Source organism: Wyeomyia smithii, chromosome 1 (assembly GCF_029784165.1).
Source record: "Wyeomyia smithii strain HCP4-BCI-WySm-NY-G18 chromosome 1, ASM2978416v1, whole genome shotgun sequence".
Lineage (NCBI taxonomy): Eukaryota > Metazoa > Arthropoda > Insecta > Diptera > Culicidae > Wyeomyia > Wyeomyia smithii.
The window spans coordinates 54,483,236-54,498,389 of NC_073694.1; the positions used below are offsets into that span (position 1 = coordinate 54,483,236).

The following is a 15,154-nucleotide window of genomic DNA, read 5'->3' on the forward strand; positions in this document are numbered from 1 at the left end:
CAGTTATTATTTCGAAAAACATTACTCGCTATCATTGTTCATTCAATACGAACAGTATCAGATCGCGTCTCAATCTCAACAAGAAAGGTTTTGCGTTTACATTCAATCGGTAATTTTCAGCTTGAACTGGGTAACTAAGTTTGTGTAGTACTACGCGTTCAAAATAAATTTTTCAGATAACACCGTTTGTGAGCGGACACTGATTTCATTTTACCATCGAAAAAGAAGTGAGTGGGTAAACACTTGTTGAGTTCAAGACTCTTTTAGAAAATTAATTAGCATTTTTCAGACATGCAAGAAGAACCTCCAGCGACATCTGGTACCATTTCACCAGAGAAAAGGGATAGGGCGTATGTCGGTACTGCAAGGCGACAATTTCCATGTCTTCAGGCTCCACGTCGAACTTAAAGCGTCACATGAATGGAAAGCATCCGTTTGTTTCATTGAACTGGGGAGATATTAGGGCGGTGCAAACTGTGCCATCAGCTGTTGCTGATAAGGATGGCGATGCTGTTACGAGTCAGGATATTGAAAACAGAGAAACAGTGCAAGAGCTTCGCATGGGTGAAGCTGTCGAACAAGTTTTTCCGACAACTTCTTCCCAGCCTCCGCAATCGTCAATGACGCGTTTTGTAAATGTGATAAAACGATTGCCGGTTCAAAAAAGTAGAACGATTGATGTGCAGCTGCTTAAAATGATATGTAAAGAATATCACCCATTTTCACTAGTCGAGGATAAAGAGTTCGTAAGATTTGTGGAGCTCCTGAACCCATCGTTTACCCTTCCCAGTCGCAAAACTTTGTCTCACAGTTTACTGCCTGCTGTGCATAAAGAATTGTTTGAGAAAGTGAAGAGCGAGTTAATCGATAGGCAAGCAATATGCTTGACCAGCGATGGATGGACAAGTGTTACAAATTCCGGTTTCTACGCATTAACTGCCCATTTCATTGACAAAAACGGAGAAATGAAGTCATATCTCCTCGAATGCTCCGAATTCACTTTTAAGCACACGGCAGAAAACATTGCAGAATGGATTTCGAACGTTCTCCGAAAGTTTGAAATTGAGTACAAAATTACCGCAATTGTTACAGATAACGCAACGAATATGCGGGCGACTGCCAACATTTTGAAAATTAGGCATGTTAGATGTTTCGCTCATTCGCTTAATCTGGTTGTTCAGAATGCCATTGCTAATTCGGTTGCAGAAGTAGTTGAAAAATGCAAAGGCATAGTTAAGTTCTTCAAGAAAAGTAGTCATGCTTCCGCTAAATTGCGCGAAATGCAAGTGAAGCTGGGTCAAAAAGAGTTGAAGCTCAAGCAGGATGTAGTTACTCGCTGGAATTCCATATTCGATATGTTGGAACGTTTGATACGTAGTAAGGAAGCAATAGTGTCTACACTTGCCTTACTAGATTCGTCGCGATGCGCATTGGAAACTGATGATTGGGAAATAATACGCCAAAGCATGGAAGTTCTTCGACCGTTCAATGATGTAACTACTGAGATTTCGTCAGAGAAAACGGGGTCACTTTCGAAAACAACAGTTATGGCACGATTACTGAGTAGGCAATTACGTTACTCAGATTCTGCTTTCTCGCAAGTAAAAAAACTAATAACTGAATTGGGAGAGGGTCTAAAAGCACGGTTTGGTGAGAGAGAATCGAACGAGTTGATTTCTCAGGCTATTCTCCTTGATCCACGCTTTCGGAAACAGGGCTTTGGTGACGACCAAAAATACAGAGTAGCGTACCAAACTCTGATACAAAAAATACGGCAGCTTCCCTCAGCCTCAAACGAAGGACCACAGCTCGTGGAACCAGAACCGCAAAGCTCAACGACTCATTCAACTCTTTGGAAACAGTTCGATGAAACGGTTAGCAGACTGCAGGGAAAATCTGATCCGACATCGGCTAGCATTGTAGAGCTAGATAAATTTTTGGCTGAGCCATACTTGCATCGAACTGGTGACCCACTGGCTTGGTGGGAGACGAGAAAGCATATGTACCCAAAACTCCACCGAATAATGCTGCGAAGATTATGTATTCCTGCAACATCGGTGCCTTGTGAAAGGATATTTTCCAAAACAGGACAGCTGGTGACGGAAAAACGAAGCAGATTAAAAAGTAAACACATCGCTGAAATGATTTTTGTTAACGCCAATGCTATTTAATTTATTTTGCCATTACTGTATCGCTAAAAATCATACTACTTTTATAATACATGTTTTGTTTGTTAAAACTAAAACAAATCAGTTTGTCTAAAAATATCCGAAATGTCTTTTAATATTACAAACCTTTAAGCCCAATGTTCATGGAGCTCGACTTAATATTCTCAGAAATAATTTAACTGACTCCGGCTTCATTTTCACTTTGCTTGTAAAAAAGTTATCAACATTTCCGATACAAAATAACAGGAGGTTATATTTATCCTAAAATTATCAGGTACTTGTTATCTTACATTAAAAGTAGATTTTACAAACGAAAGTAAACAAATATAAACTGGACTGCACTCAAATATAAATAATAGCGTAGCATCAACCGGTTCAAAAACAGTTTTAAAAGAAATTTTGGTCCACACGTCGCCACTTGATTAGTTACATAGTATTATCTTTTGATATTTGAAACGTAGGTATATTTTGTCAATGATAATCCATCCATCTGATCTGATAAATTATAAAATTGTCTGCACTCATTACTCCGGGGTGCCGTATGACAGAGCAGCAATCTTCCGCCAGCGAAAATAACAGGAGGGTTGTGTGCAAAGCCACGACCGCAAGGTTGAAGTAGAATACTATTACAAGAAAGATAACCCGGCTGCTTGCGTGTCAGTCATTTTTTCTAGTAAATAAACGTTGACTAATCAGATCAATCGAATTTTGCGCTTCAACAAAGATTAACCATTTATAGTAAGTTGCTTGTCATGGTTGGGGTTTGACAATTTTTAAATTTTGAGATGAAATTTTTTCGGATGTCGTCCTCATGACTGAAGGAAAAGATAATTCAGTACGTTTTGAGACACGGAGATGAAGTAAAATTTAAAACCTTTTACAAATTTAAAAATGTGAATTAACACATTATAAAATATTGACACTTCAATCAAGTTTTTATTTCATTCTGAAAAGGACAATTTGTTGTTCATTTTAGCATCGGATAAGATGCCGATCACATCTTTGCGATGTCACTGACAGTGTGAATAAAATATTCCTTGTGATAAAATAAACAGTGAAAAGCTGATTTAACACTCAAAACTAGACGGCTCACGTGTTGTCAAAATGAGTCAACTTTTATTGAATGTATTTACTAGAGCCCACTATCGCACAGAGACTGCATTTCACTAAAGTGCCTCACTGCATCAGCCGCTATCGACGCTGAGATCCGCTGCAACTATCCATAGCCATGCCACAGTTGTGGTTGCTATAGGCTGCCATTGGTATCCACTGTCCCTGCATCAGCTGGCCCAGCTGCTATCGTGGCTGGAATCCACTACAACTAGTGCGCTATCCATTGCTACGCCACAGCTGTGGCCGCTTTCCGCCATCGCTGGTATCCACTGCACTGCTAGTGCTGCTGCTAAGGGAGGACGACTGCTGTTGTCGCTGTCTAGAACTATTATGAGCGGCTTAGACTACTTTTTTTTTTGACTAAATTTCAATATATTTCTCCAGTGTTTTTTAATGGGACAATAATTTAACAGTGCAAGTGTTTTGCTGCCCAAGCATTGCATCTTTAGTTGTGATTTCCTCTTTTTTTTATTATTGTTGCTTATTGATTGAATTTTGGTAATTTTTTGATGTTTTACATCGTGTTTTAAAAATTTAAGAATTTTTAAAATAACCTACCTACTTATAACTACTTAATCCTACTATGTACAATATGAGCGGCTTCGGCTGAAATAGGCTCTTATATAGGCCAAATACCATGTTTCAAATTGCAAGGTGATTCTGTCGACCGTGCTTGGGAAACAATCATATAACGTTCAATCAGAGGTCGAATTTTTCGTTTTGACAAGGCTTGACTATTTTCAATAGTACAATAGTGTGAATAATAAAATTACAATTAACTTCTTTTGGGAAAAATCTTAGAAGATTTTCCAATCTATTGCTGCAAGAACGAAGGAAATCCATCGAATACTAACCGATTTATTAGCATTTGAAATTGGACATACTTTTCACTTTTTTCGGTTTTAGATTTTCATTCCACATCCCTATGTAGCCGAACTTCCTGAGAGAAGTATTCTACTTCAAAATTCTCCATACGATGCAGGTGCATCGGCAAAAACCGTCAAAAACATAATAATGGGCGGAAGGCAGTTTTAAGATGTAAGAAAGACATAGTATCGAAGATATCAAGCATGTAAATTATAAAAAAATGGAAGAAAACCGGCTGTAACTCGCCAAAGCCATTTTATGCAGAACATCATATCGAGTTTCAAGTTTAGCTTATGGCGCGTGACGAGCCGCACTTGAAATCTATCCAACTTTCTCCCTATTACTCAAAGCTATAACAAAATATGCCTAGGTGAATTGGCAGTTGGGTCGCATCAACATTCAAAGTTTTCATATTACAAAAAAGGACCATTTCGTTCTTTTAAAACGAAAACCGATAATTTTAATACATAATCACAAAAGAGTTCAAAAATTCAAGGAATACTTAAGTTACCAAGATAAGGAATGGTTAACAGTTCGAATTGGTTTTGAACGCTAAAGTTGAAAAGAAATAACTAAAGGAATTATGATTGTTCACTATTTTGAGGTGAGGAGAATAAATGAAAATATACCTATATACATAAATAAAAATACCTTCTCAAGATTTATCGCAGAGAACACATTCTGGCCTGTTTGTGATGTGTCAGCCGATTGACCGGTAAAGTCTTCTTCGGTTTCGATGGCGGTCTCAGGTTCGTCATCCAGCTCTTCAACTACTAAATTATTTTCCAGGTGTTTTTGATGTTTTTGAATAGTTTTCACCATCTTCGTTGATAGCTTGAGTCGTATGAAGTCATCGTTGTCCAGCAGCAAAAATGTTTCCCACTCTTTTCTCCTCTCAAACTGCCTCAAAAATATAATAGGGGTCTTCACATCGAGCTCGTATACGAATACCCAGCCGTAAACTGTGTATCTTCCATTACTCGTCAATGAAGGTGAGTATTTTCACGGCTGGGTATTTGTTTACGAGCTCGACATGAATACCCATAATGAAATAATACCTACATATTTATAGAACAACTTTTCAAACATGATGTAAGTTTACTTTAATAATCTTGGCAATAATTTCTTCTTGATATGAACTTAAAATTACTTTTATGGGGCGTCCAAAAAGAGAATGTGTGGGAATGAATTTGTTCCAAGGAGAAAAGTTGTTCGTCCGATTCCATTGCAACCTCATATGCCTCCAAAAAATTGTCATACTTTTTAGTATTGCATAGTTTCAATAAGAAATGAATGTTACTGTCAATCACCGCAATTTCACTAATGATTCCATATGACGGACATGTTTCGTTATTGTTCCTAATCCCTGGTACAAACTATCAATTCCGTTAACGGTAACAACCTTAGGAACGAATATATGTAATATGTCTTCGTTCAAAAACGGCTCACTACGGCAATGATATCTTGGTACTATTTTACCTCCAGTGAAAGTAATTCCACAGACTAACAGACATAACACTTCGAACAACTTTCCAATAAAATCATCGTTCGGATGCTCCAGTACTTTACGTTAGTAACACTAGCATCATCTGCTGTCGTGTTCGCGCTGCGTCATGTATTTCGACATCAGCGCCAGCGTTACTGCATGTGTCAAATGGGGAACCACAAAATTAGTATGAGACTGCATGACAGCGCCCCAGACGGCATTATCGCGTGATGACTGTTATTCGATTGGAAATTTGAAATGATCGTTTTTTGTGGCGATGGAGCTAGGTTCCAGTGTTACGTCTGTTAGTCTGTGGTAATTCTATCCTTCTTATCTCTTAGTTTTTGAGAGGTTTATTCTTCTGCTCGAATACAAAGCAATTAAATTGCTGCATGTTGCCACTCTTTTTAATGCAGAGTGTGTAGTGATCAAGGTGATGATTTTTGTTTATCCGTCGATTAAATTTTGCGTAGAACAGTTCCTCGTAAAGCCGTATGTGCTCTTCCAATGAGGCCAACATATAATCCGATACTATAGGAGACATCAGTATCCGGGTTATATTTATCAAATGGCGAATCATGAGCATACATTTACAGTTATCGGTTACCACAGACTAACAGACATAACACTTCGAACAAATTTTCAATAAAATCATCGTTTGGATGATTGCAGTACTTTACGTTAGTAACACTAGCACCATCTGCTGTCGTGTTCGCGCTGCGTCATGTATTTCGACATCAGCGCCAGCGTTACTGCATGTGTCAAATGGGGAACTACAAAATATGTATGAGATTGCATGACAGCGCCCCAGACGACGTTTTTGCGCGATGGCTGTTATTTGATTGAATTTTGAAATGAACGTTTTTTGCGGCGATGGAGCTAGGCTCCAGTGTTACGTCTGTTAGTCTGTGCGGTTACTTTGTGGCCGAACAGAAAAGGAAAAGCTCTTAATAGTAGCATATTTTGCGAAGCTGTTTGTTTTAGTTTATGAGCTTTGGGTTTCGAAAGCATTTCGTCTGTGAAATTAGCTGATGGTCGATTCTTTTTGTCGACATATCCATAGGCAAATGAATGTATCCGACGATTAATAAGTTCAGTATTCATTCCATGTTCCTTATTATTGTAATAGTAACTTAACACTAGCTGCAAAGTTGTAGGTATCAAACCTTCAGCTATATCGTGCATCGCGTCAAGGGCAAAATTTTCAGTTACATGGAAATTTTTAAGTTCATTCAGTAGGCATCCATCCTTTTTCAAACCATAATCGGATGGTCTTATTTCTCCTGCTACAATTTTGTTCAAACTATCTTCATACCATTCTTTCGTCCGTAAAGGAAAATTTTCAAATGGATTCTGATGAAAAGCTGGTCTTTGGATTGTGCATAGTCTGCAAAAGAATGTCGCCATTGGTCCAAGTAGCCCGAATACCTCATGCAACGCAAGGGTGTCACCACAAAAAATGGTTACAACTGATCGAAGTGTGAAGGTTTCTGTGCCGTAACAAACTGTCACTCCTTCTTCCAACTTTTTAAGGTCGTGAATCAGAGGTTTGAGGATTTTATTATATCCGTGTTTTTTGGCATCTATAGACGTACAATAAATGAGTGGAAAAACAGTTCTCGGTAAACTATTCCATTGTTGCGGGAAATTTTGTATTTTGAAGTCAAAAATGGACACTTTGTTTATGCCTGCTCTTGAGCTCAGTGCATTACCAAGTTCAATATCGTCTTGATAGAGACTCAGACGCACAGCATCAGGGAATTTTTTGAAATATTCGCTACTCTTATACGTTTGTCCGGATCGAAAACTTGTGTACTCCTTGATCGCAGGGTTGTCCGGTTCCTCATCTTTCAAAAGTTTCCTGTTGTTGGGTTCTCTAAGTATCATTTTTAGTGTGTCAATGATTGGAATATATGTAAAAGTTTCATTGACTCTGACTTTCATAGAAACACCATCAATATGTCGGATGTCTTCTCGTGTTTGAAGTTTTTTTTCTGAAGGAGTTGGAATGCTATCAGTGAAATTTTTCAAAAATTTTGTTTGCTTCGCAAGAGAGGACAAATCATCGAACATGTTTGGCAGAAGAAATTCATTTAAAAATAAAATTGTTTCCGGAGAGTTCATGTTGTGGTCGTGTTCCTTCAAAAAAGTTTCGGTTTTTTTTTCAAAATATTCTCCCAACATTTGAACCAAAGATTCACACAGTTTAATCATTTCTGCTATTTTGGATTGCGGCAATGAAACATCAGATGTCAGCCTACAGATACCAAGCCCAAAGTTCTTTTTTATTTGTTCCAAATTTTTTGTTTCTGTGGCAGGGCTTTTTTCATTTTCAGCAAGTGAGACACTGTCATTTTTTGCCGTTTGGGGCTTGGCTCCTGCAGTTCGTTTGCACTGCTTTCTTCCAGAATTGACTGTGGATAAGATGAGCAAGGATGCTGCTTAATGATATGCCTTTTCAAATACTTGAAGTGTTCGTATTTGTATCGACATTCGGAAACAGGGCAGTCGTAAAATACTGCATTCGGGCTGAAATGCTTATTTCGAATATGGTAATGAATGTGCCGCTGAAGCTCATTTACATAACCGCAAATTTGCTCCCGGCAGAAGAAGCACTTTAAGCTTGATATTAACTGGAAGAAATTTATATTATTTAAAAATAGTACTTACGAAATATTTCGTAGAGCCTTACGTCTTCTTGTTGAAGGCTGTGAAGCACAGATTGCATTTTATTTTCCATGAGTGCACTCTTTTTTCACCACACGTATTTTTTCCACTACTCTTCGCGGCGCGTTCAATATTTTCAAAGCAATGAAAATGGCGTTGTGTTATCAGCCTTTCTGCTGTTTTGGCAGCACGGCGCGCGACAACTGTCAACTGAGTTCAAAGGGAAACAGCACATCGTGGTACGTTTGTTTGTCTGTGGTTAAAGATAAGCCTATAGCGGGGGCCTAGTGTGGTTGGTAACGTCTCCGCCAAGCACGCTCGACGCCTGGGTTCGTATCCCACCGCCGACATAGGTGTCGATGGTTGTGAGGTGGCGTGATCCACTCACAACCAACCCAACTGGTCTAGATTCAATCCTAGCCGACACCGGGAGATTTTCTGAGGCGAAAAATCTCTGGGATCACGCCTTCCATCGCATGAGGAAGTAAAGCCGTTGGCGCCGGTCCGTTAATAAACGGGTCGTGAGTTAGGGTCCTGGGAGTGGAGTCGCCTCCCTGGGCGTCGGTGATTGGCCACAACAGTGGCGGAACTAGACCGACGGAAAATAAGCGAGAATAAAAAAAAAAAAAAGATAAGCCTATTTATTTCTTATGAACGAAATTATCAACGAAAAAATTAAGGATCATTTTGGAAGGTCCGTAACCAGCTTTCCGACGAAGATTTTTACGTTTTTGCCGAACAAAAGCGTTGTACGGCTTTCCATCGATCGATTTTTTGAATACATCTTTTGATTCCACCAATCAACTGTTTTCAGTTCGTTGCTCTTTTGTTATTTTTGTACACCAACGAACACAAAATCTCAGAAGAAATTTTCGATTGGACGATACTGAGGCAGATTCGTTGGGTTACGTACATTGGGTAGTAATGAGGAAAGTTTGTGTTTTTGCTGTAATGTTATAATGCTTTATCTGGCCAAAACATATCGGCGCGGTGTTCGCAAAGAAATGGAATCAACATTTTCTTTAAAGATTCGTTCTTGTACACATCTTTACTGATAGCCAAATTACTGCCAAATTACTTTTTTTATCCATTACTTGGGCCGGTAGTGGAACTTTTTTGGCGGATTATTGATGAGGTTTGTAGGAAATTGTACACAGTTGAAGCCGGAAGATGTTTGCTCTTAAAATAATTAAACGTGAACTTTTTGACAACATTTTAAGCACTTCAGTTAGCATTGTACAATGTGTTTGCACAAGGCTCCTTGTTTCGAAGCCATTTTGAACAGAACTGAGCATGCATGAACTAAACAAAAATACTGGCATAAGAGGAGAGAGAGAGAGAGGAAGACACGCTTAGAGGGAAATGAGAGTCTGTATATGTAATCTACATATACAGACTCTCATTTCCCTCTAAGCGTGTTTGTTGTTGAGTAAGAGAGCTCCAAAAAATCCAAAGTGGTAGTTGTCACTCGTATTTTAAACACGATTTCTACCCCCGACTGTGAAGCGAACTTTCTAGCAACCCTAGTTCTAGAATAAAGTTTTGTATTGCTTATCGCTTATAAATCATTTATTCTGCTTTTTAGCAGACTCTTCCACTACAAATTTTTTCATAAAAATTAGTGAAACAATCATTTTAACATACATTTGTGAATTCAACTGATCCATGAAACTCTAACGCACGAATAATAATTTCTATCCTCTATACCAAATTGCCATCATGGATGGATCTGAATGTTTTGATTTTCCCATGTTTGAGTTTTTCTATATCATTATAACCGACCCTTGCGCCGTTATCTCTTTTTTATTTAGAACAGGCCGACTTCGTATAACTCTGAAAAAACTCATCAATCTTCCTTTTATCAGAGTAACTGTCACGGCTGATGTTGCAGTTGAATTAATGAGCTTTGCATTAATTAGCCTAATTAGGTTATTAATATATGACCATTACAAATGTTTCCTCGGGTATCCCCGTAGGGGATGGTAGGGTATGAGGACTGACTGAAAGTGATTGTTATTTCACAATCTATTTTTATTTTCATAGTGCAATAAAACACTGTATGTGCACTGATTACTAACAGGCTATTGTTAGATTACTCAAACACCCCAGAAGAGAAATCAATTACTGCCTCAAATATGTTCAACTTGACGATCAATCCGCTCATTTGTTGTTATTATTTGATTCCTTGAAGAATCCAATCGCTATTTCCCGACACTTGCGGCGCAAAATTTTCCCCGATGGTGTCATGGGAAAACTCGCCACAAAATAAACTCCACCCCTCAGATGTTTAAAATCCACCATAGCACTGGCGACCGCATCGACGATATCATTTTCCGCCACAGTCGATCCTGGGGATTTGATTACCAATGCAACCGGTAGGTCATTACCGGGCACGGGAATTCCCGTTACACACACGGCTGTAACACCGGGCACTTGCAGAATGACATTTTCGATTTCCGTTGGCGAAATCTGATAGCCTGCGTACTTGATAATGTCCTTTTTGCGGTCTACAACGTATAACAGACCATCCTCATCGACGTAGGCGATATCTCCGGTGTGCAACCATCCGTCTTCGTCCAGCATTTCCGCCGTTGATTCCGGGTTACCATAATATTTCTGCAAATAAAAAAGAGTACTAAACAACTACGCGTGATTTTAAACTGGAACCAATACCATAAATACGAAAGGCCTCTTAATAAGCAGTTCACCTTGTTCTCCCAACCCGACAACGTTTTCTTCATCGTCGACAATTTTTGCCTGGGCTCCATTCGTCAGAACTCCAACGGAACCGTTTTTATAGGCTACGTCACTAAGTGACCCTAAACCTCCTATCTCGGAAAGTCCGTACGCTACTACGAATTTTCCCTTCGATAGATACATTTCGAAAGATCGCTTCAAATCGGGCGATACCGCACCCCCTCCGCAGATAACCATGCGTAGGCTAGAGAAATCTGCCATTCCAACGGTTGGATCGTTCAAAATTGCAAGGGCATGCGATGGCGGGAAAAATATTACATTGATGCGATACTCCTCTATCAAACCAATCATCATGCTGGCGGTGAATTTATCTGTGGTTATGATTCGTGTTGCCCCGGACATGGTTCCAGTCATTAGCGTTCCAATGCCAGAAATCCAATAGAGCGAACTAAGACACAATACTCGATCCGATTCGAAACAAGGCCAGATGTCCGACAGGTTGGCAATGCATAATGAATGGGACAAACAAACTCCTTTGGATTTACCCGTTGTACCCGATGAACAAAGGATAATCGCCAGCTCATTTGCCGGATCCTCGACATGCGCCGGTAGAAAGTGCTGCTCCGTACCCGTTTCCACTAACAGATCATCAACGCGTGTAAATCCGTTAACCCTTGGCCCAAAGATGATTAGGTTCGGCGAAACATTTGCCATATCGCAAGCCGCAGTCACTTCTTCAATCAAATCACCTTCACAGAACACCGTTCTGGGTCGAATGGTTTTGAACATATGTGCTAAATCCTCCCGGTGGAAGCTCGGATCCAGCGAGTTAACCGACAAACCCGCCATAAAACAGCCAAACAGTACCGACGCTAGCTTTTCGTTGTTTCTGGCGACAATTGACACCAAATCGCCCGCCTCGAATCCCATTGAGGAAAGATTCTGCGCTACGCGTACGCTTCGCAGCCGCATTTCATGGTACGTTACACGAACGCCACTCTCCGCACTGATTTGGGCAACCTTCCAGGGGGCACGATTCAACGCGCGCCAAACCAACTCTCCAACACTCTGGTTCGGATTGTACAGCGGAGGCACACTGCGACCTCGCCAGATTCCGGTATCCTCATCGAAAAAGGTGAACACGTTGCGTGGGAACATGTCCGAGTTGGTTTTGTCGACTGCCTACGGTCAAGCGTAAGAATCAAATGACGACAAACGTCGAACTGAACGGGAAAATATAAAACCGGGGAAAATCGATAGTAATATTATTAAATTGTAGAGAACTCCTTCTGTTCGAAATCGTCATTACCTAATGAGATAGTAGGTTCTGTAAATTCATTCATGGTGAGGGTAGACTGTCGCACCGTATGTTAGTCAGGGAAAATTGTCGACTGAAAATTACTCCCATTCTAGCTGGAGATTATACACACACAACTATGGGGGGCAATGACTAGTAATTGAGTAATTTGCAAAATGCTATACAATATGTTTCTTTAGCAACTGTTTGGCCATAAAGTGAACAAAACCAAATATACTTTCACTCAGAATCAGACAACAGCCATCTCAAGCAAGTGCACATTTTCTCACAGGCTGGCCTTCGTAAATAATAAATCATTTGACCTCTAGTTTTCTCCACCAGTAATTTTAGTCTGGTCAAATAAAATTACTTATTTTTTATCTTCGCAAATTGCACGTTTCTCGGAACGAACGGAGAACGAATGCAAATCAGGCGGCTGACTGTACGATTTGCTACCGGTGTACAATCTGCGTTAAATGCATATTATCATTTCCCACGAAGGAAAACCGTTGCTTTCGTTTGCTTAAGAAAGTAGTCCCAGATGTCTTTTGCCTGACGAATGAAATGACAAAATTTTTAGAAAGATTTTCATTCCTCAAAATAATCAATAAAAAAAACTATCCCACGTGCAACTGTCTTCGCCTTCAGTTCATCGTTTCGGTTGTTCTTTCTTCTCTTGTGTTGTGTGAACTAGTAAACTCAAATTTTGTTTAAAGTAATGAATCAACGCAGAAATATATCTGCTGCAGCAAATTATTGACAATCGCTCGATGGAGGGGAGCTCCGTAGCAGCAAGTTTATAGAGTCTGCTTTGGTAAGCGGGTGGTCGTGGGTTCGAATCTTAGTAGAATCAGGCCATTGGGTTGTCGAAGGACTTTTAGCACGAGTTTATTCTCAGGTTCCCCACCACGTATCCTCCTTCGATCTGAATTCTACAGTACTTCTGTTGACTCTCCTTCAACAAAAATAAGCCCCTATCATAACAAAACTGGTGTGGGAAACGGCTGAAAGTTCTCCTCAGGGCGTAATTAGGCGCTATTGTTAGAACAGATAAAGGCTCGGTATAATAGAGCAGTAAGCTTGAAACGGAAAGGTTAAACTTACACACAAGCACGGATATAAATAATGAGCGTATCACTTATTTTAATAGTAATACTGCCAATAATACAATGTACAGAAAACACCTGGCAATATCACAAAAGATCTAATCTCTGGTCACAGTGATGAGTCCACACAGAAAAAAAACAACAATCAACATTTTTATTTGATTCGCTTTGTTAGTATGCGTTGCAGTAGGCTTTCGCTCGTTTCGATCTTCGATGTGCGATGGTTATTCTACCATTTATCCTGTGTGCGAGACATTTACGAGCGAAAGCCTACTGCAACGCACACTAACAGAGCGAATCAAAAAAAAAGTGTTGATTGTTGTTTTGTTTTATTTTGGCTACTTGGTCTACTTAACTCTATTTTTATTAGGAAATATTATAACAAGATCAATGATGTAAGTAAATTATAATATCTCCGCACACAACGTGCGTAATTCTCATTTCTCGAAAAAATGTCAAAATACGTTTAGACTGATCAAGACCACGATGGATGGTGTACAGTGCTTTGTGAAGATTTCGGGTGCGTCAAGCCCGTTTGAAACATGCAAGGTACTTCGACGAGGCGATGGTTGTTCAACATTGCGCTCGAAAGGGGTTGAGAAACGTGAAAACAACTGCAGCAGAGAAATCCGCAGACGTATCGTACCACTCCACAAGATTCTAGGTCTGGTAAACTTCACCCCTCTACCAAGTTCACGATGTACAAGACGCTTGTAATACCTCGTTTATACTCTTGGCCCTGGCGACTCCGCTGATATTTGTTTGAGTTTTGCTTGCGAGAAAGAAAGAAGGAAATATTTTTGCTTTTGTGTTCACACCTAAATTCACAGTTGGGTTGTCTTGCTATATACGAATTTCTGGTTTTTATATATCAGCTAAAAGAGTAAATTTTCCTAAGCAAAACGTGATTTTAATAAATCACGGTATCAGTACAGGAACTGCTAATGTTGCTTACAGATTACTCACAGTTGGTTTCATCAAAGTTTTATAGCGCTGTTTTGGCTGTATTAAGCGCTATAAAACTTTGATAAAACCAATATTGTTACTAGGGATCGTCCCAATCGCTTTCATCGACATCGTTTGATTTAGCCGTAGCATCCTCGGCAATCGGATTATGAGCATGTGAGACTTTGTAATAATGGTACCACTTCTCTGAAGGTCAGTTCTCCGCATAGCACCTTCAAATGCGATGTTGAATAATGAGTTTGACAGCCCGTCATCTAACCAAACCAAAGCATCTAACGTCGCGAAAGCATCCGATATCTCAGCGGTTACTCTGAGGCACGAGGTAGAACCGTCAAGGGAGGCACAAATTAGTCGACTCAATTTTGTTGGGAAACCATGTTCGAGCATATTCCGCCATAACTCATATCTCTTAACTGAATCGCACGCTACCCTGGAGTTATAACATATGGTAGATCTGCAAGTTGAATTCTCGAAATTTATCGAATATTTGTCGCAAGGTAAGCATTTGGTCTGTAGTGGAGCGTTCCCCTCGAAAACTACATTGATATTCGCCAACAAATGTTTCTTTTAACGGCCTTCGTCTGTGGAACAGGATGCGAGAGATAATTTTCAATACCGTATTGAGAAAAGCACTTCCGATTTTGAGGAGTTCGGCAGGAATCGCAGGAATGCCGTCCTTACCAGCTGTTTCACAGTCTGTTTTCTTCACCTCGTCCATGTAACGTGGAAAACAGCTTGTCCATCATATTCAATGTTCATTCTGTTCTTCCCGACGCCACTGTCTTCC

The 15,154-nt window shown here is 39.8% G+C and overlaps 2 protein-coding genes across 2 annotated transcripts; one reads left to right on the forward strand and one right to left on the reverse strand.

Moving 5' to 3' along the window:
* Positions 1–416: 416 nt before the first annotated feature.
* On the forward strand, positions 417–2,171 carry LOC129716751 (E3 SUMO-protein ligase ZBED1-like). The gene has a single exon (XM_055666592.1). The coding sequence runs from the start codon at positions 417–419 to the stop codon at positions 2,169–2,171; it is 1,755 nt and encodes a 584-aa protein (XP_055522567.1).
* A 7,693-nt stretch (positions 2,172–9,864) lies between these two features.
* On the reverse strand, positions 9,865–12,267 carry LOC129729738 (uncharacterized). The gene is made up of 2 exons (XM_055688535.1): positions 10,975–12,267; positions 9,865–10,917 (listed from the first exon to the last, which is right to left on the reverse strand). Exons 1-2 carry the CDS (start codon positions 12,154–12,156, stop codon positions 10,462–10,464), a joined length of 1,638 nt encoding a protein of 545 aa, XP_055544510.1. The 5' UTR covers positions 12,157–12,267; the 3' UTR covers positions 9,865–10,461.
* Between the last annotated feature and the right edge of the window lie 2,887 nt (positions 12,268–15,154).

What these genes read in the sequence shown, in the direction of transcription:
- LOC129716751 (XM_055666592.1), top strand. Translation starts at nt 417, where the DNA reads ATGAATGGAAAGCATCCGTTTGTTTCATTGAACTGGGGAGATATTAGG.
- LOC129729738 (XM_055688535.1), bottom strand. Translation starts at nt 12,156, where the DNA reads ATGTTCCCACGCAACGTGTTCACCTTTTTCGATGAGGATACCGGAATC. An exon ending in AGAGGCCTTTCGTATTTATG is followed by an intron (nt 10,918 to 10,974) that starts GTATTGGTTCCA and finishes TTTTATTTGCAG; the next exon opens with AAATATTATGGTAACCCGGA.